Source organism: Antennarius striatus, chromosome 12 (genome assembly GCF_040054535.1).
Source record: "Antennarius striatus isolate MH-2024 chromosome 12, ASM4005453v1, whole genome shotgun sequence".
Taxonomy (NCBI): domain Eukaryota; kingdom Metazoa; phylum Chordata; class Actinopteri; order Lophiiformes; family Antennariidae; genus Antennarius; species Antennarius striatus.
This window is the reverse complement of record NC_090787.1, coordinates 14,753,302-14,778,156: the sequence shown is the minus strand read 5'-3', so window position 1 is coordinate 14,778,156 and position 24,855 is coordinate 14,753,302. Positions and strand designations below refer to the sequence as shown.

General features: G+C 39.0%; 1 protein-coding gene across 1 annotated transcript in view; it reads left to right on the top strand.

Moving 5' to 3' along the window:
* The first annotated feature begins 1,380 nt into the window (after positions 1–1,380).
* gpc6b (glypican 6b) overlaps positions 1,381–24,855 on the top strand; it is an 81,058-nt gene continuing 57,583 nt past the window's right edge. The window contains exons 1-2 of the mRNA XM_068329537.1: positions 1,381–1,719; positions 23,944–24,102. Of these exons, the coding sequence (XP_068185638.1) occupies positions 1,569–1,719; positions 23,944–24,102 (310 nt within the window). The 5' untranslated portion in view covers positions 1,381–1,568. The remainder of the gene's footprint in view (positions 1,720–23,943; positions 24,103–24,855) is intronic.

Here is a 24,855-nt window from a genome sequence, read left to right as displayed (position 1 = left end):
GCATTTTACATGGTTTTGAGACTGTATCTTTCAGCCATTCCCTACTACCGCCAGAATTGTTTGTTGGGTTTGTGTGTGTGTGTGTGTGTGTGTGTGTGTGTGTGTGTGTGTGTGTGTGTGAGAGAGAGAGAGAGAGAGAGAGAGAGAGAGAGAGAGAGAGAGAGAGAGAGAGAGAGAGAGAGAGAGAGAGAGAGAGAGAGAGAGAGAGAGAGAGAGAGAGAGAGAGAGAGAGAGAGAGAGAGAGAGAGAGAGAGAGAGAGAGAGAGAGAGAGAGAGAGAGAGAGAGAGAGAGAGAGACTCGATAAAAAAAACTGCTCCTGAGGTCGAAAGACAAATTCCACCTTAACCTAAGGTACAACAATTAGAGCATAAAACAAAAGACTACGCAATACTACCTTACAAACACCTCATGAAGAGTAAAGGTTTTCTTAACATACAGAGAACGGCCCTCCCATGCCCTCACATGCAAAAGCAAATTTAATTGACTAACACATCAATCAATAATCCCACCTCAATTCCCACCTGTGGTTTTGGATATTTGATCCAAATTCCATTGAGACCTCACCCGCTGACACAAATTGTGGCATCCCATACCAATTGGAATCCTGCACAGCGATGGCAGCCATGTTAATCCACTGATGATCTACCCTCAGATCAAGCTGTTCCAAAATCAATAAAGCCGTGAAAGCTTGCCTTCTGGTGTTCTTCACATCCTTTACAACCTTTAGTTAGTACAGTTTGATGCCGTGATGATGGTCTTTTGCTTTGGTGTTGAATGGATGTGAAAAAATTGCACTCATATATACTTTATGAATTCTGTCGAATTCCCATCTCTGCAGTACAACAGCGTAGGTTAAAAAAAAACCCCCAAAAACCAATGGTTGCATGTTTCCAGTCATATTTAGGGAACAGTTTTTCTCAAACAAAAATAAAAAACCCCACTTATTTCATATTAGAAACAGCAAAAAAATAAAGAATGCATGTTAAAGGGTTGTTTTTAATTTTCCAGTTAATGTTCCAAAAATATTTTTATTTTAAATTTTTTAGAGATAACAGGTGGATGAGTGTTTGTTTACCGGTTATCCCATATGTCACTTTATCCCCTCTACCTGCATGTCTGCTGTTTTACCCAAGCTGGTGGTTGCCGACCTGTATCCACTCAAAGGAAAGAGGTTCCACTCCATATTTTATGTCCCACTTTGCCATGCCAGTGTACAACCTGAACACAGGGCGCTCCACTCCACACAGCATTTCCCCCTCAACACGGAGACCACGGGCTCCGTCTGCTGAGCGAAGTTGAGTCAACGCGCTGCGCAAAGCACTGCCAGGATTCTTATGGCATCTCCATGCGCGCAGTCTCCTCCTCTGAGTCGCCGTAACCATTGGTGGTTGCCGTTGAAAGCCTTTTTTTTTTCGTTGGGGAATGTGCTTTTAGTCACCAATTGTTGAGTTGCAACCATTGAACGACCCTGTCATCAAGTACCTGCGGATCTATTGCAGGGGAGTTTTACCAGCCATCGGAATACTGCAGAGAACCCTAACGATAAGGATTTTCTGAGAAGTGAACAATGCTCAGACTACAGACTATCATATGCACTTTTTCTCTGCTGTCTGTTGCAGCGAGAGCAGATTTTAAGGCACGGAATTGCAGTGAGGTGCGGGAGGCTTGCATCGGGAAAGGCTTCAGCTTCGCACATGTTCCTCTCCAGGAGATCCCAGGTAAGGCTGGACGGAGCGCGACGCGCCAATTAGGCGCACAAGCCGACAATCAAAGCTAGTTACAACAACCCCCCCCCCCCAGGAAGAAATGCGCACTTATTTGTGACATTAACTATCTTGTATGCAAAAGTTCAAATGTATCCCACTGCATCTCATTATGTTGCAAATTCATTACTGTGGCTGGAGGGGCTGAAATGCTGCAGGAGGGAACCCAGCGGCTGCGTCAGGTCTCAGCGGTGAGAGGCACATCATCCACTCGTCGCTCACTAAGTTGTCCGCCTGGGCAAACTTTTACATCGCAGACAAAAGACGTATTCAACCGACTAAACACACCTGATTGACCTGATCGGATGAGCAGATTCCTGCGCGCAATTTAGTAGAGCGATGTGACAGGTGGTGCAAAACAAAAAAACAAAAACACACACAATCGTTGGCCAGTTGGTTTCTGGTGGTTTCCTGATATTCATGCTGTGATAATAGTTTCATCTCAGCCGGCATCAATGCCGACTGTGAGGACTCCCCAGGGGCAGCTCAGGAAAGATCTGACTACATGTATCACTGACTGTGCCAAGCAAGCAGAGATAATGAATGGTCAACTCTGCAGATTAACTCCTGTCCTGCGAAAATGAAATGATAAGGTGAAGTGGAACTGCTGGCTACTGAAGTGATCCTGCAGCAGTTCATAATCGCAAATCATCGGTTCAACATAATTTTAGCCATTACCCACAGGGGCAATTATTTCAACTACCTTATTAAATGGACACATTCAGGCCAGTGTGCAGGTTAGCCCCAAAGTATAAAATGAAACATACTCCAAGTGTTAATGACACAGGTTTAATAATGAGTCTCTTGGATGTTAGGAAACATTTTTATACAATAATCCAAAAATATCTGAAGTTTATAGCAAGTAAACATGCTATAACACTTCATGTCATCTTGAGGAAAAAGTGTCAATGTCAGTTTATAAATTCTTACAGGGTGTTTGTTTTGACTGTAATGTCAAGTGATCAGAGAAATAATGAATCTAGCCTGGCATGTTTTTAATATGTAAATGTGTGCTTCTGAAGAAAAGTCATTAGTTTTTCTTTATATTACCCCAGCTGTGTTGTCTCTACAGGTCATTGTTATGCTTCTGCGCCAATGATTCTCTCTAAATCAGTATATCTGGCACAACTAAAAGGCTGCATATGTGATGACAGGCACACCTGTTCAGAGATGGGCTGAATAACTAACTGATTAAATCCTTTGGATCCATGTCTCTGACATCACTGCTAATCTCCCCGATGAGTGAAGAAGGCAGTCTCTCTCATCTGAATGATGTCAGCCTGAATAAATGTCTCCTGATCCAGTCTTTGAATGAGTCGTAACCTTATGTGTCTGTTGGAGAGAAAATGCATTATCAACAGCTCAGCAGATTCACACAATGATGGGCATGCCCTTGTACGTTGCAACATATTGCCTCTCACATCGCAAGCAAGACTGAGGCAAGACAAGACTAAAGTAAAAGTGGAATTAAAATGTGGAAATATACAGAGGTAGCTCCCAAAAGAAAATAAATAAATCTTAGCTGTTGAAACTTTGGGGGTGCTTTTCTAGTAACTCTGCCCAAATAGAAATAGTTGGTTGTGGTTTGAACATTTTTTTGGATAAACAACACACTCTATACTTTGAATCTATCCATTTTCTGTAACTCCTTGTCCTGTACTGGGTCATGGGGGGTGCTGGCGAGAATCGAACATCCTTTACAAGACACTCAGTTATAATAGAGTATAATTAAAGCACATATATAAAGTGGGCTCAAGTGAAAGGAAATCATTCATTACTGTATATTATAGGAATGATACAGGGAAAAATAATCAGCATAAATTGTGTCATGATTGTTAGAGACTTGGACATTTTACTTCAGCAGCATAAACACTGCATAAAATGTGTGTGGGTTTTTTTCTGCAGGTGTGCAATCTTAGATGAAGAGGTTAAGAGCATCCATATCCTCAGTGACAGCACTTTAATAAAAATATTCCAGGACTTGTTGATTACTTTGCTCTCTAGAGAGTTGATGTAGAGCAGTGCTCAACGGTTGTTTAGTAGTTTTTTATCGTCACACATCAATAACTGTTAGTTTGGCAAAAACATCAGTACTTGTGCTTCCAGTTCACCTCTGTAATGCTTCTACAAGTTTTGCAGTTGAGCTAAATTAGTGCTCCTTGCTGTTGGATTTCTTCAAGTCTTTGTAGAAAAATGTTGAAAAATGCTGGCCCTTAAACATCAAATTGTCGTGAGTTTGCCCTTGATGATTTGAGATACCACGAGAGAGCATGACAAGAGAATTTGACAGAAAATAATCTGATAATGTGACGTACAGACAACGTTTCATGACTTATTTGTGCTCATTGTGATCATATTCTATGATTTTTTTAACAGCAAATTTGAAAAAGCCCTTAACAAAATAAACTCATTAAAAACTGGGCTTTTTTTTTTTTGCATAATTACATCATTCAGTGTCCTTTGGAGGACTCAACTGCTATGGTCTGATTTCAATGAGGATTCCCAAAGTTTTATTATTGTGTTTGATCAAAAATCCTAACCCAATCGTGGAATCGTAGCAGAGGAGTCAGTGTTATTAAGTAAAATGTTGTTCTGATCTAAAGCCTCTAAGGCTGAGTCGGTAGAATAATTCCACAAGACTTAGGCGATGCCTCTGCCTGCTGACCAGGACAGGCTGGAGGCGGTCAGAAGCTACATGGTGAAAGCGAGGCACCATAAACTACAGGATTGCACTTAAAGTCTTTGAGTGTTTGCAAATCTAAAAAATGCCTAGGGCATCTCTGTTTCCCCACAGTAGTCTGTATTTCTAGCATTTCAATTCAGCAAATTCTGAAAATGTGGTCTTTTATATCACTTTTCCATTGCTCTACAATTGCTGGCGTCTGTTTCCACTCAAAGTCCGAGATCGCTAGATATGAAGCATGCAGCAGACGGCTCACCTCACCTCTTAGTATGTCATGTGCTATCATTTGACGTCCAGCTCTGTTTACTCCCAACCAGATCCAAAGATTGCACAGGAATAACAGCGCTGATATTTTATGATACTCGTTTGCCTGCAAAACAAGGCAAATTATACACCTGCTGAAGCGTGTAATGTGCACAGGTTCTCTGCTGTCATGTAATGGGATGGAAAGAGATTAAAAAGGGCTAAATGGGAGTGCCTCCAGAGGGGATGGCCAGGTGACTTTGTTAGCCCCCGCAACAAATGGCTGCATTGCTCTGATGTATTGTCAGATCACGGTGACCTTCCTGTCAGTCACATATGTGGGGCTGGATCTTAGAGTTGAGACATTAGAGCTTGTGAGGCATTTATGGAGTGTTTCTGCTTTTACAAATCACTTTGCAAACATAAGGAAGTGCAATACATTTGCGTCGGGCTTTCTGGATTGACGGTTATTGTTTGAGTTAGCACATGGAAGCACCGCTATTTCAAGCTGCATTAATCTATGTAATGTAATGGGAATGCAGCCTTAGGACATCAATCATGCTCATGAATGCCAGAATGCCTCGCTTTCTCTGTGGGTGTTCCTGTGTGGCGCTCTGTTATTTTACATGTTCAGTGTTTTTGCTTTCTTCATTGGGAGCCGTAACACTGGAGCATGCCGAAAGGAGGCTAATCTAAACTGATGAGATGCAATTTGTGTTATAATTAAATCAGTTTGATAAGATTTTTTATAGAATGCAGAGCTGTATTGGTATTTTTGTTCATATTTTATTGTTATCCAACACCATAGTTCAGCATCATATCCCCTGAATTCCAAATTTCCCCTTGTTTCGTTCATGTCACATGTGTGATTTCTGCATTTGTGGTTTTTCTTTCAATTTTTTTCTTGAGTTTAAAGTTGACAAGCCCTAGCCAGGTGAAGGTGCTGTATGTCGGAGCACCACAGTTTGATGATGATAGCATTTGTTACGTTGTTTGCTTTAGATTCCAGAACTGTCATTCGCATCGACCTCCATTTAACCAACTCCAAAGAAGCATATGAATGAATATTATTTTGAAGTTTTAATTTTGAATAAAGATTTTTCCCTAGATGTTAATGTGACTGTAGATTGGACATCTATTGTTATTGTCATTGTGGGTTTCAAGCTTTATATCAAATAGTTATGAAGCTAATAGGCTGTTTTTGATAGATTTGTCACCGTGATGCTCGATTTTGCTGGCTGTCGTATTTATATTTATTTGCACATAGTATAGGAAAATTTGTCAAGTAAAATTTTCTTCCATTCTTTTCCTATAACAGTATTTTTGTTTTTCCTTAATGAATTCATTATCCACCAGTCTACTAGTTTTCCCTTTTGTAAAGCTATTGTTTTATTTTGTTTGGCCAAAAGTCAAATAGCCAAAACATTTTATTTAGTCTGCTAGGAGCCTGTAGTCTGTCAGAAATCCCCTATTTCAGATCCCAAATGGAGGAAAATCCGAAAATGTGAATTCTGTGAAGTTTATGAGTCTCTAAAGAAAACTCATGTCTTCAGGGTTTGCACACCAAAAACCACTTCAGGATCAACACAAATCCTGTCTGTGACCCAGCCTTTCTTGTTTATTCTGTTTGTGGCCTTCAGCATGGTTTTTGTCCAGCTTTTTGCTGATCGTGACCCATGCACATTTTCAAACCAGAAAGAATTTCAGTTAACAAGCAAGCAATGACTTTTGTTTTGCTAATTTACTTCACCTATTGTTGAAAAAGTAAATAATTTTTTGTGTTTCATCATGGCAACAAATCTTGCTTCTTTACAAATTCAGAACAGAGACAGTGGACTATTGAAGCCTGACCAGATACAGCAAGCTGGACATGGCTTGTTTATACCATTTATAAGGTAATGTTGCTGTATAGGTTACTGGAGGAGTGATGGTGCGAACACTGTTATAAAGAATTAATGTGTGTCAAACTCATTTTAGATAAATGGACTGTGAAAAACAAGAGAATGGATTGAACTGATTCTCCTGAGACGACATGGCAATAGCTGTTTAATGGTTTAAGAATCATTTGAAAAGTGAAGGAATGAGTGCCTCTTCTGTCAGCGAGAGATTGAATAGATGCTGTTTTGATCTATTAGTTCCTGTCAACAACTGTCCAATTAAATTCTAACCAGGAGTCACCGACAAAGAGCTTTTCCACATATGAAAGCTGGCACAAACACATTTCCATTAGTCACTGATCCTATTATTTTTTCCGTGCTTCCTTTTTTTTCAAATGTTCGACCAGTATAGACGACAGACACTACACCTATATGCCTGATTAGTTCCTAAAATAGAAGCATTCATTCTCCAGTAATCCAGTCAATGTCTTTTTGCTTTACCTCACTATTTGTGTCAGGGGTGCAGATGGCCAATGGAGAACCTCATCACTTGGTGCAATGACAACCACTTGAAGCTCAACTCCAACAAGACCAATAAATATTTGATGATCTACAATATTTCAAATATGAATACTCTTATTAATGCTCTAAAGCAAAAGATGAATATTTGGCACACGTCTCGGGCCCAGCAGCACAGAATGTCTAAATAATCACCACAGTTTCAAGGTGGTCAGTCGAGATTAGTGTCATTCAGTATCCAACCAGCTGTGAATAATGGTCACGATCTCCCTTCTGGTCCTGAATTATGGCGGTGGATAAAGGCTAAAATTTATTTTTTACAGATCATTAGGATGCCACGGTATAGTTGACAAATGACCTTTTGGAAATAAAATGTCATCTCTTCATCATGTTATTGTATAATGTACAATATTTAAGTGAAATATTTTTTATAGAAAGTGGCTAAAAGTCTAGTTCGGTGAATTCACAATAACCTGGCATTTGACAACCTAAATGTAATCAGTTCAAGTGGACATCTGTGGAACATAAAAAAAAAACTAATTACATTCATGAAATAATATTAAGATAGGCAGTCCTCAACCTATGAACGCAATTGGTTCCAAGAGGTTGTTCTTAAGTTTAATTGTTTGTAAGTCGTTCTTTTTTATATGTCAGTCCGTTATCACCATTTGAGGTCATTTAAATGTCAGTATTCTCTAAGACTTACCAGAAACTGTTACAGGACATAAAAAAACACAAACAAAATAAAATATACTGTAGTATTGTAATGTAACTTTTACCCCTCTATCTGCTATATTAATTTTATCCTTGGGGGTGTAGAGGCTAAGCCAAGCTTGAAGCAACTGAGGTATTCCCATATCATTTAGCTCCTACAGGGACACAACCCTTCGCCTCTCACCCGCAAGACAGGTTGTGACAGATTTTTCTTAGAGGTAGTCTGTAGTCTTCATTGATAGCTTAAACTTCAATCTGATACGAACTGCTGGCAGTCTGGATGTTCGCGAACGTCCCCATGCACATACTGTAAATACATTGTGGGTTCATTCCCTGCTCAGAAGTTCGGAGAGATGTGGATAAAAGAAAAGCTGCAACAGGAAAGCCGATAAGGACACATGAAGTCCGACATCAAGCAAACTGTTCACTTTTTCTTATATTTGCTGAGTTATTTTGACACAACATGAAATCTGAATCTATGGGGTGTTAATGTTACGCTGCTCAGAGTGAGTTTCAGCGAAAAGAGGAGCTACAGTAGTATATGGCGGTGTGCGGTTCGTATCTCTGAATGATCGCAAGTCAAATGCCTACCTGCAGTAGTAGGCCAGTGTGGGTAAGACCGTACAGCAAAGCTAGTGCTTTGATCTATGAAAGTAGGTCAGGGTAAAATTTTGAATTCAAGGGTATCAAGGGATGTTGCAGTCTCTGACTGCCATGGTTCTAGTTGGCAGTGTTTGTTTGTTCGTCCTTCCGTTCGTCCAACTTTTTAAACTTTTGTACACTCAGGAACCTGATAAGATAGAAAGACGAGGGAGAAGGCCTGTGTAAGACCATAGATCAAAGCACTAGCTTTGATCTATGGTCTGAGATATTTTCTATTCTGACAAATTTTTGCACATATCTTCGGATCCAGATAAGATAGAAGGACAAAACAAAGGCTCTTGTATTCAGGGAGGCAAGGGGATGAAAATTAGATCACAACATTGACCCTAACGTATGAAAGTAGGTCAGGGTAAAATTTTTATTTCAGGGGTGTAGCGGGATGTTGCAGTCTCTGACTGCTTAATTTATTTCCTTAAACTAATCACACTTATCATGATGGTCTTCAGCAAAAGATGCTGCGTGTGTGTGCGTGCGTGCGTGTGTGTGTGTGTGTGAGAGAGAGAGAGAGGGGGGGGGGGGGGATTTACAGCTTACAGCAAAATGTCATTTTAAGATTCACTAAGGTGGCATTTTGACAAGGCTAACATGCAGCCCAGGGGAGAGAATCCACACACCAAGCTTTAAATGGACTCATTCATTTCCTTAACTGATGCATGAGGTAACTGAGAGGTGGAATATTTTCATAATTTGGAAGACTCACATTTTCTTCTCCTGTTCGTGTCAGGAAACATAGTCGCTCTGTGTGTAAGATTATCTGATTGCTATAATGATTGAGTTATTTCCAGCATATTTTTCTTGATATCTGTCTTGTCTAATAATCTATATTTATTAGAATTGTTAGCATATTGTTCTGTGGTTCAGGAAAAAAAAATCTGTTGTCAAACTTTTCATGGATCATCAGTGACATCCACATAACAGTCTCTTCAGTATCTACAAGACCAATTTCTTTATTGACATATGGATCCAATGTTGACTTTTGGGTGCAACGTATAGCTGGTGCTCTTCCCGAACACCTCATCTGCCTGTCAAAACCTAGCCACCGTGGAACAAAGACCCTGCAAACGCCTAGTTCCTGTTGTTTGATCTATCTTTAGCTGTACGTCTGCCACTCCTGTCTTCTTGACAACATCTGACTAGACATCATGTACAACTGGAGAGAATGTTCGCCTTCACACTGCTCCTCAGGACTGTTCGGTGTGTTTCCACCAGCCTGCAATTTGGGTTGGCGAAAGAGACACCGGTGGGTGTGGGATGGAGTGGGGGTGTTTAGGTAGATGCAATTTGGTTGTGTTGTTCCCTTCTCAGTAAAGCAGTCTCCTGGCTAGAGGACACTGTAACAAGGTATTGAGGCTAATAACAGCTGGTGTCGGTAAACTAAGCTGTAAATGCTGACTGAAAGGTAATGATCAGCGGAGGTCTGAAGGCTGGACCGAGTCTCCAAACAGCCACCAGCTGCTGCCTGTAGTGCAGTCCTCCGCCATGCTCCACTTAGCGAGTTGACACAGTAGAGTGGCTTGTCTTCTCTTGTCTCACTCTCGGGGGCTTGTAGGCATGCTGCCTATGTGGATCGAATATCCACAGCAATCTCCTTGCACCACTGTTAAGCTTTTTTATTACATACCCCTCAATAAATATCAAAGCCGGGGCATAGTGCTAGATATACTGATTATGCACTGTTTGTCATTCCTAAATGTGCAGCACATGGTGTTGGAAATCCATACATTAATCTGAACTGTAATGATATTGGTACACCTTACAAAAGGGCACATGAATATTCGATGGCTATTAGCCTCAAGGTCAAACATATTCTATTGTTTGTTGTATATTTACCTTCTCTGTAAGGATTCATCAAAGAATAGGTCTTCCTGTGGGGCAATGTAGAGCTGAAGTAATCTTTACTAGTCATTTATTATCTGCTGACGTTTTAAAAATAAATTAGTCACACAATTGAAAATCAATTAAATTAGTTTCAATCATAGACTGTAAAAGAAAAGGAGAAAATTCTCCTGAGGACTGGATTAACTGAAGCTTGTGTTTGTATTTTTTTTTCCATATTGCCTGAAATTGACTGAATCGTTTATCCATTAATTATTTGTTTAAAGATGGTTGTTGTAACTAGTACTTAATCTAAAGTGAAATGCAATTATTTCTAATTGTCATGAGGCCCTCCTCTGAGTTACCCGGAGGAGGGCCACATAATTTCAGTGTATGAATGAACCCAAAACTGCGCATCAGTTGCAGCTTTGGAAACAATTTAATGTTGAAATGTCTCAGTGAAGCCCAGCTTTGAAGTCATCAACTTGGGAACAATATATATTGTTTAGAAAACCTATACCTCTTCAAAGCATCTTAAAATGCTGTGACAGCAGGCAGTTATGCATATATATTTCTATTCTCAAAGAACTTTTTTATGGTACACTTAAAAACATTTCAGTATGAACCACCATATTGTTGTGTCAACACTTGACTGTTTTATCATGTTCACAGCCTCGCACATGGTATGTTGCATTGGAATATCTTGACATATTCTAAAAAATATATACTGACACATTTGCTTGGAGTGTGAAGCTGTTCCAACATCTTTATTCCTGTCTTTTTTCCCCTTCACGCTGACTCTCCTGAGGATGAAGAATACATCATACCATTGTACTGTGTTGCTTTTATTGTAGACTGTTTTATGTCAGTGAGAATTCATTTCCTCTTGAACCTGTCCTTATTCACCCAAGGACATATACTCCTCTGTATCAACATCCCCCGGATATTTAAATCTAGAGCATGCCTTTCATTATGACTTCTGACATGACCCAAAATGTGATAGGAATAATGTCATTCAGTTTTGATTGACGCAAGTTCTAACTTCAGTGAGAAACTTGGCTAGTCTGTACACAAAAACCTCCAGAGATTTTATTAAAAGTGTGAAGGAAAGACTGTGTGGGAAACACAAATTAATAGATCCATATTGATGCTCGTATGCGTTGAGTTTCATTCCCATGCAAAGCAGAATGAAGGCTGTCATGTGGTCTTCTTCTCGAAGGATGATTATCCATCATTTGGAGGCCATGTTTGAGTGTGCTGTGAGGGTTGAAAGGTAAGCTGTGAATGTCTGTTGTATTCAACTTACTGTATGTGCATGAAGTGCCTTGGATGTCTGTAAGCATAGAACGTAGTGCATTAACTGAACCTTGGATGGAGCAGTGACTAACAGCAAGAGCGCTTGTTTTAGTTAATAAGGATGTAAAACTTAGAGCAAAATGTCTCCATGTGGGGTCAGATATACAGCGATCCTTACAGTGTATTACTTATTTATATAATGCACTTGAAGCCACAAAATAATATGCATATTCATTTATTCATACAGTGTATACACCCACTTGCTCCCCAACAGTCAGGCTAATTCATTAATTCATTTGCTTGTGCATGTATTCACTTTTAGAATATGGATGAGTTCATTTTAATTCAGCCTCTATCATTACTTTGCCTCATCTGGTTTTAGAAGATTTGAGTTCATTGTATGGATTGAATCAAAACAAAAATAGGCACAGCCACAAAATCTGGCCTAAGTCTTTTTAAACTCTTGTTTTATTTACAAGCTCTTAACTAGTACAATAGAAACTATATACAGAAATTATAAGCACCGTATCACAGCTTTTAAATGTGTGCAGTGTTTTGTGTGCATCTAATCCTGGAGGAAGGCCAATCATGTTGCCCATCTGGCCGGGTGTGAAATTCCATTAGCTCTAGAAATACTTGGAAAGTCAATTTCCTAGGTTATACTAACCTAGACTACATAAAGCACTGAGCAAAACTACTTAGTCGAATATAATAACTTTTATTTCAGTTATTTTAAAGTACATTTTTGTTAAATATTGTGCAACCAAAGCTTAGGAAAGAATTGGCAAATTCAAATTAAAAACAAAATTGTGATATAAGAAATAAGTGCATCAGTGCCACAATTCATATGACCTTCTAGTTGCCTTTTGGTAATGAATGGATTTGGCATGGAATAAGAAGAAACTGGACTGTCATTAGGAATGTTGATCTCATTTGGAGTATGAGCGTGAATCCATAAAAAGTTTGTCAGTGGGAACCTTGGGACACAGCAGATGGCAGAGCACATATGCTGTGGGTCTCTTTGGCCAGGTATACCGTTGAATACTTCTGAGAGTTGACCTACCTTTGCTAATGTGCACACGAACGCTGACTTTACCGTGATGGCGTAAAAAGTTGAATTAATACAATCATCGTGTCTCTCTAACACATAACAGAGGTAAGGTAACCAGAATGTTCTGTTGTAAATGAGGAGTAGATTTTTATAGAGGAGCTACTACTAATGGTTCATCATCGGAATGAACGCATTGACAGAGATTGTGGAAAATAATGGTGATTTATTTAGAGGTGGGACTAGTCAATTCTTCACGAATGAAATAGTAATGATAATTTAATGACTATGAATCAGTCTTACTGACCACTTTATTCATGAATGCACCCTAATTATGTCAGTAAAGGACACTCAACTAGTAGTCACTTGTTAATACCTTTTTTGTTTCCCCTAAGTCGTGAATAATGCTGAATAATAAGTCATAACTGAACTACATGTCAGTGACTCACCTGCATTTGCATGTGTCCCTCTGAGCGACACGGTTCTCTAGAAAGAAAAAGAAGCAGTTCTTTCTTGCCACTCTCACCTGTTGCTGCGCAGATGAAAGCAAAACCACACGCAGCCACAAAAACATGTAATGTGTAGTTAAGTGCTTTGAGCACAGTATCATTCTCAATCCTCATCCTCAATACTAAACGGAGCCTAAATTCAACACAGGAACTGTCGAGTTAACAAAGTCACTGGTGAGGATGGAGTGTGTTGTTCACTTGCTTTACTTCCTTCTTCTGCATTGCGTTATTTGTAGCTACACTGCCCCGACCATATCAGATGGTATCGCTGTTTCAGCAGAGCTCTGACTCGATGCCCCGGCTGCTGCAGGGAGCACCGTTCACATGTTTATTCTGAATATATTAATATTGTTGTCTAACTGAATTAAACAAAAGTCATGAGTAATGAATGAGATTTAATCAGACAGAACTCATGTTGAATGAAGTGGTCAGTTTGATTTACTGACAGATTTTCATGAACTGATCTGGTCAGTTATACAGCATCTCCAAGTCTCCGGTATCTTATCATATTAAATCTTCCAGTGTTCTTAAGTTGTCTTAAAAAATTCAATTCAGCTATCGAATCTTTGTCTGATTTTTTACATTTTTTTATTTTTTATTAATCAATTTACCAAATAATTATTACCTGTTTTTAGAAGTTTAGATGCTAACAGCTAATCAGCAGTAAATGTCTATTTTGGGTCCTATCGGTTCCCTATTCATCATTTATTTGTTTTATTTATTGTTAAGTCTTACCCTGTCTATATTTAATTAAGGCTCTAGGTGCAGCTTTAGCATTTCAAAGGTGATTTTATGACTTAAAATAATGAGACGTGGTTCTTGTACTTTCACTTTCTCATTTTAGTAGTTTTACTTTGGAACTTCTGCAAGACTAATGTAAGCAAAAATAAAAAAACGCATTTTCATTTTATGTTGTTCCAAACATTTCTCTCCATATGAAAAAAGGAGGAATACCTACATATTAATTTGACTTTAAAGTTGATTTTTATTCAGAGGGTTGAGGCAGGATGTGATGCTGGAAGATTCCAACAGCTTTATTTCTTCTTGTTTTGATATGGAGCTGCAGAAGAGTGTTAAAGCATTGTCTTACACATTAAAGCAGGCTCTTTCTGGGTGACACAGAACTTATGTAAGTTTGACTCGAGCAATGGCAAAAATAGAGAAGTTTTGAAAAGCAGGTAGGTGTTCATTGAATGTTCAGAACCGTTACCAATGACAACAGGAAGTCATTCTCCAAATGAACATAACGAAAACAAGCAGCCGTTTATCCACAAAAAGAGACAGATAATGTACTTCAGCTCTATTATGTATGATTATTGCAAAAATAAATTCCCATAACTTGCTGTCAGTAAATAAACACTGAGAGGCTCATGGTTAAAAACTGCTAAAACCTGACAATACAATATGGGGAGAGGCTTACAAATGCTTTAAAAGTTACTATTTTGAGTTTTCAGTGCACAAATGATGAAATCTATGAAATGACATTCATGCGTTGAGAAATGTGAGCAAATCTCAGTAGATGTCGGAATTACATGCATCTCTGTTACTTCCACCGCGGTGATAATAAACTGGTCTAATTTTTCATTTGATTACGGAAATGGAATTGTGATCTGTAGTGACTACTTGTGTAGGTAGATTCACTCAGTGGATACAAACGCCTCTCTACAGAACTCAAGTTTACAGTTTTCATAGTGCTGGTGTATGGTTAGCACGAGTGGCACAAAATTAGCATTGGATCTGTTGGCTGCTTTGTTATTAATATGTTAATGTGACTGGCATTTGCTGCTCTCTATGTATGTTTAACATAATATGGTGCAATGTCTTGATTTAAACTGAATTTATGCATCCTCCTACTAGCTGTGGATAAATAAAGGATCTGGGATTGGGTACTTCAGTAAAGTCAGGCTGGGACAAGTATCCTTGTTTCACCTTCACAGTTCTCTTAATTCTGAATGACTGGCCAAAGGCCAGCTTTGATACAAAGCTATTAGTCGGAGAAAATTCCCCCGTAGCTGCTGAAGTATGGCTTGTTCAGGATCACAGAAAGCTCCTGGTGGAAATCATACTTGGTACCATCCCAGCAAAAAAACCAAAACAAACAAAAACCCTATCTGCAAAGACTCGGTGCCGATCCAATGAGTGAAGAAACAAGCCACCCCAAAAGATGTGCTAAGGCATTTACCTTAAAAAAGCAGTTTTTAAAAAAAAAAAAGTGTTTCCACAAACATTTTTCTACCGTCATGGGTCACAATCACATCATTCTGTTTTTCAATTTGGAAGATGGGATATGGGTTGATAGAAAAATCAGATAACATTTTAAGTCAACAGGGAGATTCATCACAGAAAGCATTTCTAAATAGTTATCTATCATACGGTACCACTGCAGAACAAAACAGCCCTCTACACTTGAGTAGAGGGTTTGACTCTGCTCCAGCTATAGTAGCAGATTATGCATTTATTTACATGAAAGAAATTGCAGTGTCCTCAAACTTTCCGTTTCAGTATCGGACAAGGAAGTGCAGGGGTTTTTTCAAGTTCATCAGATCTGGAGGCCAGCCCTACTCATAGCATCTTCCAAACAGATAAGTCAGGGCAAACACCTCTGCAGGTGCATCTGCCCCAGTAAGAGAGGGATGAGCGCTGGTTGCTTAAAGCTTATCATCACAGAATATGAACCCAGAGAGCAGGCAGCAGGCAGGACACAGGCTCAGCCACTTAAATGAAAAAAGTCTGTGTACAAGCACACAGTCAGATCAGACAACAGTATTGGAAATGAAAGTTAAAAAGGGTAATCAATAAACTGCAAACTATGGTCAAAGACAAACTGAGCAGGGAAAGAAGTGTCACATGAAAGTAAAGATGATTGAAACAGGGAGAAGGGAAAACGTCACTTTAATATACAAAGAGGGGGAGACAATCAGAACTGGGTAAATGGCATTATGGCAGAACAAGCAATCACACAGGAACCTGACAGGAAAATGTGACAGTAGTCACCAAAATAAAACAGGAAACAGATTAAGATAGACAACAGTATGAACATCAAAATGTATTTAGAATGACAATTTGACAGTTCTATTATGCAGAATGGGTAATTTCACAACCAACTATATTATAGTACTTATATGTAGTGAAGGAGTTCATACATTTTCAATTGATTATAACTCAAGAGTTGTGGAAAGTAGCTTTGAAATCATGTCTGCTGTGATCTATAAAATATTTCAATGGATTTGTGTATTCCTCAGGAAAAACTAGTATTTTCCGAAAATAACATGCCATCATTTCACTCGCATCACTGCTACTGCATGTGTTGAGCATCTGCCTCTTTTCTGCATTTAGTCAACCTCCTGCATAGACACACTAGGTCACAAGCATTTTAACCATTTTCTATTCATGTGGCTTAGATCATGAGACACTATGTTCAGGTTTAATAATGAGAAGGGAAGCCATGTTAATAAATTTGGGCATCATAGTAATTAAATTCTTCTGGGGTTGAATGCTCAATTTTTGGGAGCAGGTGCCAAATTCAAGATGCTGTAGTACCCACAAGCATACAGTACAGTCCTAATGCACATACAGTGTGTCCTCACGCATTTGCGCATCAACTCTCGTGACTTCACCTCACCATGGATTTTTGGTAGGCAGTCACGTAATGCCGTACGTGCATTCTATTGGCTGACGGCATCCAGAAGTGCGCCCCGTTCCGTGAGTCTCGAACTTCTGTGAGACACAAAAGTGCTTTGAACAGTCAACAAGAGTGTGGTTAAAGGTAATACAGATAGAAGGTGGTTTAATATCAGTATGGAGACGGTCATAAACTTTTAAATGACTGAAAATAATAGGATAAATAGTAAAGATAAATAGTTTGTCGCTCTATCGCTGAATTCATTAATCGCGTGTGGTTCCTGGAACGTATTACCCACAAGGAACGAGGGCGCACTGGACATGCTATGGAGTGCAAACTACTAGAAACTTGAAGAGAGCACACTTCTGTGAAGACGAATAGTTAATAAACGAATCTTTAAAAAGTTATCGGTCCCTATCACCCACCAGATAAGGCTCTGTATTACTTGATCTAAATTGTTCATTCTGCCTGAAGAGCTGGTTGGGTCATCGTTTCCTTCATCGTAATCGTCTTGTCTTCTCGTCTTTGGCCGCTTAACCAAAGGTTGCGGGTGTTGCTGAAACCTATCGCAGCTGACTATGGTCAAGAGAGGTGGGGTGCATCCTGCATGCGACGCCAGCTTATCACAGCTTACCCCCGCAAACACAGAGAGAACATACAAACTACGCACAGAAAAGCCCAAGCAGGAGTTGAAACTAGGAAATTATTTCTGTGAGCAACAGCACTACCCACTGCACCGCTGTACTGCCACGTCAAATTATATCAGCTTTATTAATCAATTTAGAATAAGTGACTGAGTTTTTTTATATTGTAAAGTAAAAATGCCCATCGTTATAGATTATAGTGGAAGTTTGTAATAGAGGGAGAATGCTTTATCAGACTTGGATTAGTTTCTTGTTAGTTGAGGTTTTTTTCATGTCATCACAGTGAATTTGTTAGCTATAACATTAGCCATTAAAGCTTTATAGACACTCGACACAAACCTGATGCATAGTTTGTGTTTGCTGCCAAATAACTGCCTGTCCCATTCCCCATCCGGTCTCTCAGTAATGTGTGGTCTGTGTTCCAGTTAGGTTATCCGTGAGGCCACAGTGCTGTTTTAACCTTGGCAGAGAAGGTCACAGTACTTTGCTGAGTGGTCAAGTCCCTTGAAAGCGCCATCCCATGTGTTGATATACGACAGGCCTGTTTTTAAGTGATGTTGTTTTCTGTTGAGACCGCTGGAGCACATAGTAGCTTTGTTTTTTCAAGATGGATTTTTTTTTTTTTTTAATCCTTTTGACATATCTGATGAAAAGGCTTCACTCACAATGTGCAGCCGGAGGGACTTGCAAGTTTCCAAGTCCTTTTTTAATAACTTTGTTTTTAAGTGATTTCAAAAGCATGCTGAATGAATGTGAGTGGGACGAAGATGCTGGAATTTTCAGTTGACTTACTTGACAAAAACTCAAAAATGAGAAGTTCTTCAATGACATCTGAACTAGTGTCTCTTCTTCCTGGCAGTACATACCCTAAATATTTCTGTGGTATTGTAATGCATGAAATGTTGACTTGAATGATCATGCAATGTTCTATTGACTTGCTTATGATCAATGCATTGTAGAATGGTTTAAAACAATAGAAGTGCAGTATTTGTAAAACTAGTGAATTATGATATACACACATAATTTCACATTGTCATTGATATACACATAATTTCGAGTGAATTTGATGCAAATTTCAGATTTCATACCATATTACAATTTTACAAGATAAAAAAAGTCACAACCCTCTGTTCATTTTATACCATTAAAGATGTCCCCCTTCAGTGAAGATAATCAGTCTGTTGCTCAATACAATTTATGTTTATTGTGTGTATGTATTTCTGCACAAACCTTTGCTGTTTCAGCAACTGGAGCGTTCTTTCTTTATGTCTCACTTCCCCCATGTGCAAAAAACACAGACACAAACACACACACACACACACACACAAACAAAAATTATTTCACTTAATGAGCATCATTTAAATTAAATTATCAGCATTGCAGTTTTTCCTGTCATGTCAGCCAAATGAGGCTGTTTTGTTTTGTATTGCTGAAGAGAGGGAAGTCATTAGCAGTACGTTATCTTGAATATGGTTCAATATTAATGTCGGTGACACTACGTGTGAAAAAGTCATTGAAAACCAAAGGTCTCCTTTTCACAACCACATTTCGTAGTATTCTGAATAAAATAAGCCCAGATGTAACCTTAGCATAGCTTCACAGTGGGATTGTTCTGCAGGAAAATTATAAGACATAACGGGGGGATGTTGTTGTTCTTGCTGTGAACAGTCAGTGGAGGTACCAACAAAACAGAATCAATGTCTCTGACAGTGACTGTCTAACTTAAATTTTAGTTTGCAAGACATTTGTCTGCTTGTTTTTTGTTTTTTTTATTCTGAAGTCATCAAAAGTGTGGCTTCATTTTTGGTTAGCCTTATTAAATAGATTTGAAGTATTATTCGGGAGTATACCGGGAGTGTGTGTTTAGTCTGGCAGTTCTAATAACAACAGCGTGAACAATACAGCACCAAAAATTATTGGAACATCATGCACAAGGTTGTGAAATTCATTGACAGCCAAACTGATCTGCACTGCAACAGGAATCGAATGGGATGCTTATCAATCAAGTTATTTGCTTTATGTACAGAAAGCTGCTGTCACAGCGTTGAAACTACATCTCTTCCAGGTTGTTGGCTGATGCAAACATATGTGTTTGTATGTGTCTGCTGCAGTTTGCTTTTGTGATATTACAAAACCTTGCTTTTCAGTTGCCTTTTCCATACACTCTATGCACAACAATCCAATTGTCACATCATTTAGTTACCCATTCAGTTTGGCAATCAAAGTAAAATCAACTCTATACAATCTGTTGCTGCATGCAGTGAGACTTTTACAGTTGCCATCTGCTTTCCTGGTTGGAAGCTAATGCTCATGGCTGATGATGTTCATTAGAGCTGAATTTTTTGAGGCAAAGCTAAATCTGGTTTAATTGTGCATGGTGTCAGAAGCAAGATAATAATTTAGAGGAGCACAACTGGAAAAATAAAAAAAATGACCTCTGTGTCATATCACAGCATAATTCAGAAAAATTAATTTTGTGATTTTTTTGAAAATAGCCACAGCTATCTACAGCACATATGCATGTCAAATGACGTTCTGTCTATAAAGGCTCCAACACGTTTTAATGTATGCCTTGGAGACCAGTGGTCAGTTCAGTTCATGGCTGGACTGAACCCTGTTGGCTGACATTCTTTATTCATTATGTAATGCCTGATATGCGGTGGATATGTGCAATTTCCTCTGGCATTAATAATCTATCTATCTATCTATCTATCTATCTATCTATCTATCTATCTATCTATCTATCTATCTATCTATCTATCTATCTATCTATCTATCTATCTATCTATCTATCTATCTATCTATCTATCTATCTATCTATCTACCACCTACCTACCTACCTACCTACCTACCTACCTATCTTCTTTATCAAGAACAGGTTTTGGACCATGTGGTTACTTTCATTTTGTTTCTTGACATGCTTGAATATCTTTTGCCCCAAAAAGGGCATATAGTTTTACCCTTGTCCATATGTTCACATGCAATGGGCAATAACTTGTTCATCTGTCACCACATAAACCACTGGATAGAATTTACTACATGTTTTGTAGAAGTGTCCAAATTGGTTTATTCAATTTGCTATATTTTTGGCACGTATGAAGTTGTTGATTACATTTTGCTTCAAATCGGTGACGTATTGTGGTTGTCAGTATTTGTGTGTCCGTTCACTCATTTTTTGTCCACCAAATATCTTCGCAACTGTTGCAGATAAAAAGATGAAACAAAAAGCAGATTACTCGTGCAGCAAAGGGGATGAAAATGAGATGACCACCTTGATCTTGAGAAAGCAAGGCCAAGGTCAAATTTCAGTTTTTGTGCACCCAGGAACTGGATAAGATAGAAAGACGAGAGAGGCCAGTGTGAGTAACACCATAGATCAAAGCTAGTGCTTTGATCTATAAAAGTAGGTCAGAGCACCAGCATTGATCTTTGATCTATGCAAGTAGGTCAGGGTAAAATTTTTAATTCAGGGGTGTCGCGGGATGTTGAAGTCTGTGACTGCCTTGTTGTTGTTTGTGACGGAGCGGTAGAGGCCGCTCCGTCCATCTCCGTTCCGCGCGCCTCTCTCCCTCGCCCAGGAGAGCGACCGCAGCAGCGCTCTCATTGTTTCCTGACGGGACCGCAGGAGCGCGGTCCCGCTCAGAGTGTTGCACCTACATTCTTGGGTGGGTCCATGTCAAACAAACTGTCGCGGTAGTGCGTTCGAGGGTGCACACTCGGCGCCTACGCTTTCTCCCCACACCCACACAGAACTTGATGAGACACTCACCTGAGGATGCTGCGTTAGTCCGTATCCGGTTCAGGGGCCAAACCGAGCCACTACCTGAGGTGTGGCTTAAATGGCGTAAAGTGGGGCGCGGTCAGGCCAGCCGGTACCTGGACTAAACCATTTTGTGGCTTACTGGATTGTTTTGTATTTTGCAGGCTTTTGATAAATGTTTAAACAGCCATATGATGGGCATTTATGTTTTATTCTGTTCTGGTTTATTTTGTAAGGCAGGTTTTTCCGTTTTGGTTGAATGATGTCAGATATTGTAAAACCAACCCCATTTAATTATTGTTGGTTTGCCAGGGGAGGGGCATGGGGTTATTTAAGGAAAGCATTTCTGCTTTATGGGGGAAGAGTTGGGAGTTGGGAGTTGGAGTTGGAGTTGTAGAGTTGGAGCTAGAGTTGAACGTTCTTGAATATTATGCATGGTTCCTATTGGTAGTGTGAGTTTTTTCTGTATATACTTCTTTTTGTTACACTGGGTTTTTGGTTTTGGGAATTTTGATCTGCACTGTAAATATTTTTTCACTGCTTGTTGTTGGTGAAAATAAAAACCCCACCAAAAACGGATCTTTTGAGGCTGCGCCATCAATTTTTCCCCACTGCATTCACGAACCCATGACATTGTTGATATCAGTTGTCAGACAGGCATTTTTTTTCCAGTGGTGGTGGAACCTGTCTCCTTCGATTAAAATGTTCTATATAATCAATGTGCACTGTCAAGAAAAGACTTGGAAGAACACAGATCAAAATATGAGTAATAGTTATTCAGCATTTGCAAGCACAACGAAAAGGATTCATAAGAGGAGAAAAAAATTGATCAGCCCGGATCATCGACAAGCTCATTGCTCATTCTGTTTCAGTGTTCTATAGTTGTTTTTTTCTAGTTTTGGCTCAAAAGAGTAGTAGAAGACTACTTGTCTTTGTGCACAAAATGCAGTTCTTACGGATCCTTCCTTCTCATAGGTTGTGCAGCCTAAGTTACTCAGTTTTTGTTCTCAAAACTCAACATCAAACTTCTTTGGATTTTAGAGTTTGAAATGAATAAAAAAAAGGCAAGACAATTAAGGCTGTTACAAACCAATTCCGCTTAATCTGTGACTCCTTTAAAAAGACTGTTTGACAATAAGATATGGTGTAGATCATTGACATTTGATACATGTCATTATTTCCCCAGTGTCATCAATTATGTACTGTGCAAAGAATATTTTGAAGGAATGTATTGTTCTTCCTCTCCACTCATTTAACTTTGATAACCCCTTGTCATTTGGGGCTCTTGTTGTCAGAACAAATGACAAAAGAGAGTCAGTGTTATTCTAAAATCATATTGGAGAAAACATGGGTTTTATGTCCATAACAGTTAGTTAGTCTGTCACCTAGGAAAACCTGAGAAACCAAGTGTCATGAAGAGGGAATGAAATGAATTGTAATTAAATGTGTACTAATTAACTAAAAAAATAATGACAAATGTTTGAGAGTTCTGTTTCCTTTGGAAATTACAGTTCAAAACTCTTTATCAACATATTTCCTGGTTATTATGAAACAGCATCAAAATAGGAGTCACAAAATGAGAACATAGTCTTTCAGAAATCTATTATCTTTAAAAATTGACCCTTTGCTTAGTCCTGCCCCTCAGATGCAGCCTGGTCAATTATTACAATAAATTGTTGATAGAATGATTTGTTTAAAAAATAACCCCCCTTGGAATGAATGGAAATAAAGGGAACTTCAAATCAACTTTGCTTGTTTTCTGGTGGTCGATATATATTTACCCACTTAGATGAGCAAATATCAAGAGAGGAGTGATTTGGAGCGAAGCCATCAAAGAAGTATTTTGAGAAAGCAATGTTTATAATCTGAATATTTTAACATCCAAAGTGGGAAATTCAGGCTTCATATCAACCAAACCAACATTAGTGATGCTGGAAAAATAACGGACACTGCTTGCCAGTATCACCAGAACCAGTACACTACAGTGTGGTGCTGGCTCAGGTTAGCTCTGACAGCTCTTTTTTGCAGTGTCTGATCCATACTGTGGACTTTCAGGTCACTGGGATGGCTGCCAACAACAAGAAATTGTCACCTGGAGACAATATTTTCAACTAACCAACTCAAACAGTGCCAATTTTAGTCACTGGTTACGGTGGATTAAATCTTCAATCCACAGTTGTTATTTAAGTTGACAAAATTGATGGTTGCCAAAAATTCCAAGCCAGATTTTGTATAAATCTGTATAACTTCAAGGACCCATTATTTTCTTTCTGAGTTTTAAGTCCTCTAGGGGTTTGTAAAACGTTGCAAACTGCATATTAGACCTGCAAGAACGGAAAGCTTTGGGGTTTAGCAAACCGTCAATTTGAATTCACTGCTGCTGATCAAAACACAAAACCTGGATTTTGCAACTGCAGTCCCGGACACCTTTTTTTGTATCATAGCATATTTACAGCTAGTTGGGAGAATGTGTATGTGAAATAGCAACTCTCACTGGAATGCAACCAAAAAAAGACACTGGCACTGTAAAAAAATGTTTGTTTGGTTTTTTTAGTCACACCCAAACTCCTCGACTGAGGACATTGGATTTTGACTGAATTTCCTGTGAATGTCTGACAGTCACCACATGTTAGTATTAATGACACATTCTACTTTATACTGATGCCAAGAATGACATGTTTGGAAAGTGTTCAAATGCTCTACTCATGTTACATTTACGAAGCGTGTTTATAAGCAGTGTCACATTTGATACGCATACAAACAAACTGTTTCTGCCTGTTTTTCAGGTGAACATCTTCGTGTTTGTTCTCAGGGAAACACATGTTGCACTCAAGAAATGGAGGACAAATTTGGTCAACAGAGCAAACAAGACTTTGAGAATCTCGTTGATGAAACGAGTCATGTATTGAGAAGCACCTTTGTCTCCAGGCATAAAAGGTTTGATGGTAAGTATTTATTTATTTATGTGGTTAAATGCTTGATGCTGATCGATTTTCCCATCATGGCTCTTTGTTGGAATAGTTTTGGCAGTCAGTCACTGTAGAACAAAATGCAGCAAAAAGAGTGAAATGAAAGGATTGAGATTGCGACTGTTTGAGTTAATTTGAAAAGGTTCATGGTTAGCGCTGTCCTCCCTCAAGAGGAGACAAGATGTGAAAATCTCATTAATATGCCTAAGAGTGCAGAACCCTCTTGTTGGATTAGACAAACATGACTTCTTGCACAGCAGATTGACAGTTTGAACAGCAGTACAGAGCCAAACTCTGCATTATTAAGGTTTGTTTGGTGGTCTTCTGCTCTGTGTGAATTTGTCTTAGGCCCGCAGTGACTGTCTTGACCACCGCACATCCACTGAACCCTCACTATGGGAGGGGATGTTCTCATTACTGAACCAAACATCACTCTCCACTTCTCCTTCACTATCCTTCTCCCTATAGTAACAGTTTAATGAGAAATAATAATCCTGCACCTCACAGCATTATACTGGGAAGCAACATCCTATCTCTGTGGATGATGGTGGAGGGAGACGGAGGAGAGAACTGTCAAGCAAAGCCACCTGTCAGCTTTGTTACGCATTACATTACATTAATTCATCTCACGGAACCATTTTTGAGTATCACCTTATCTGGATTGTTTTCCTCTCAAAATGAGTGGTCGAACTGTCGTTACTGTTGAAAATGACTCAATTTTGTAAAAAT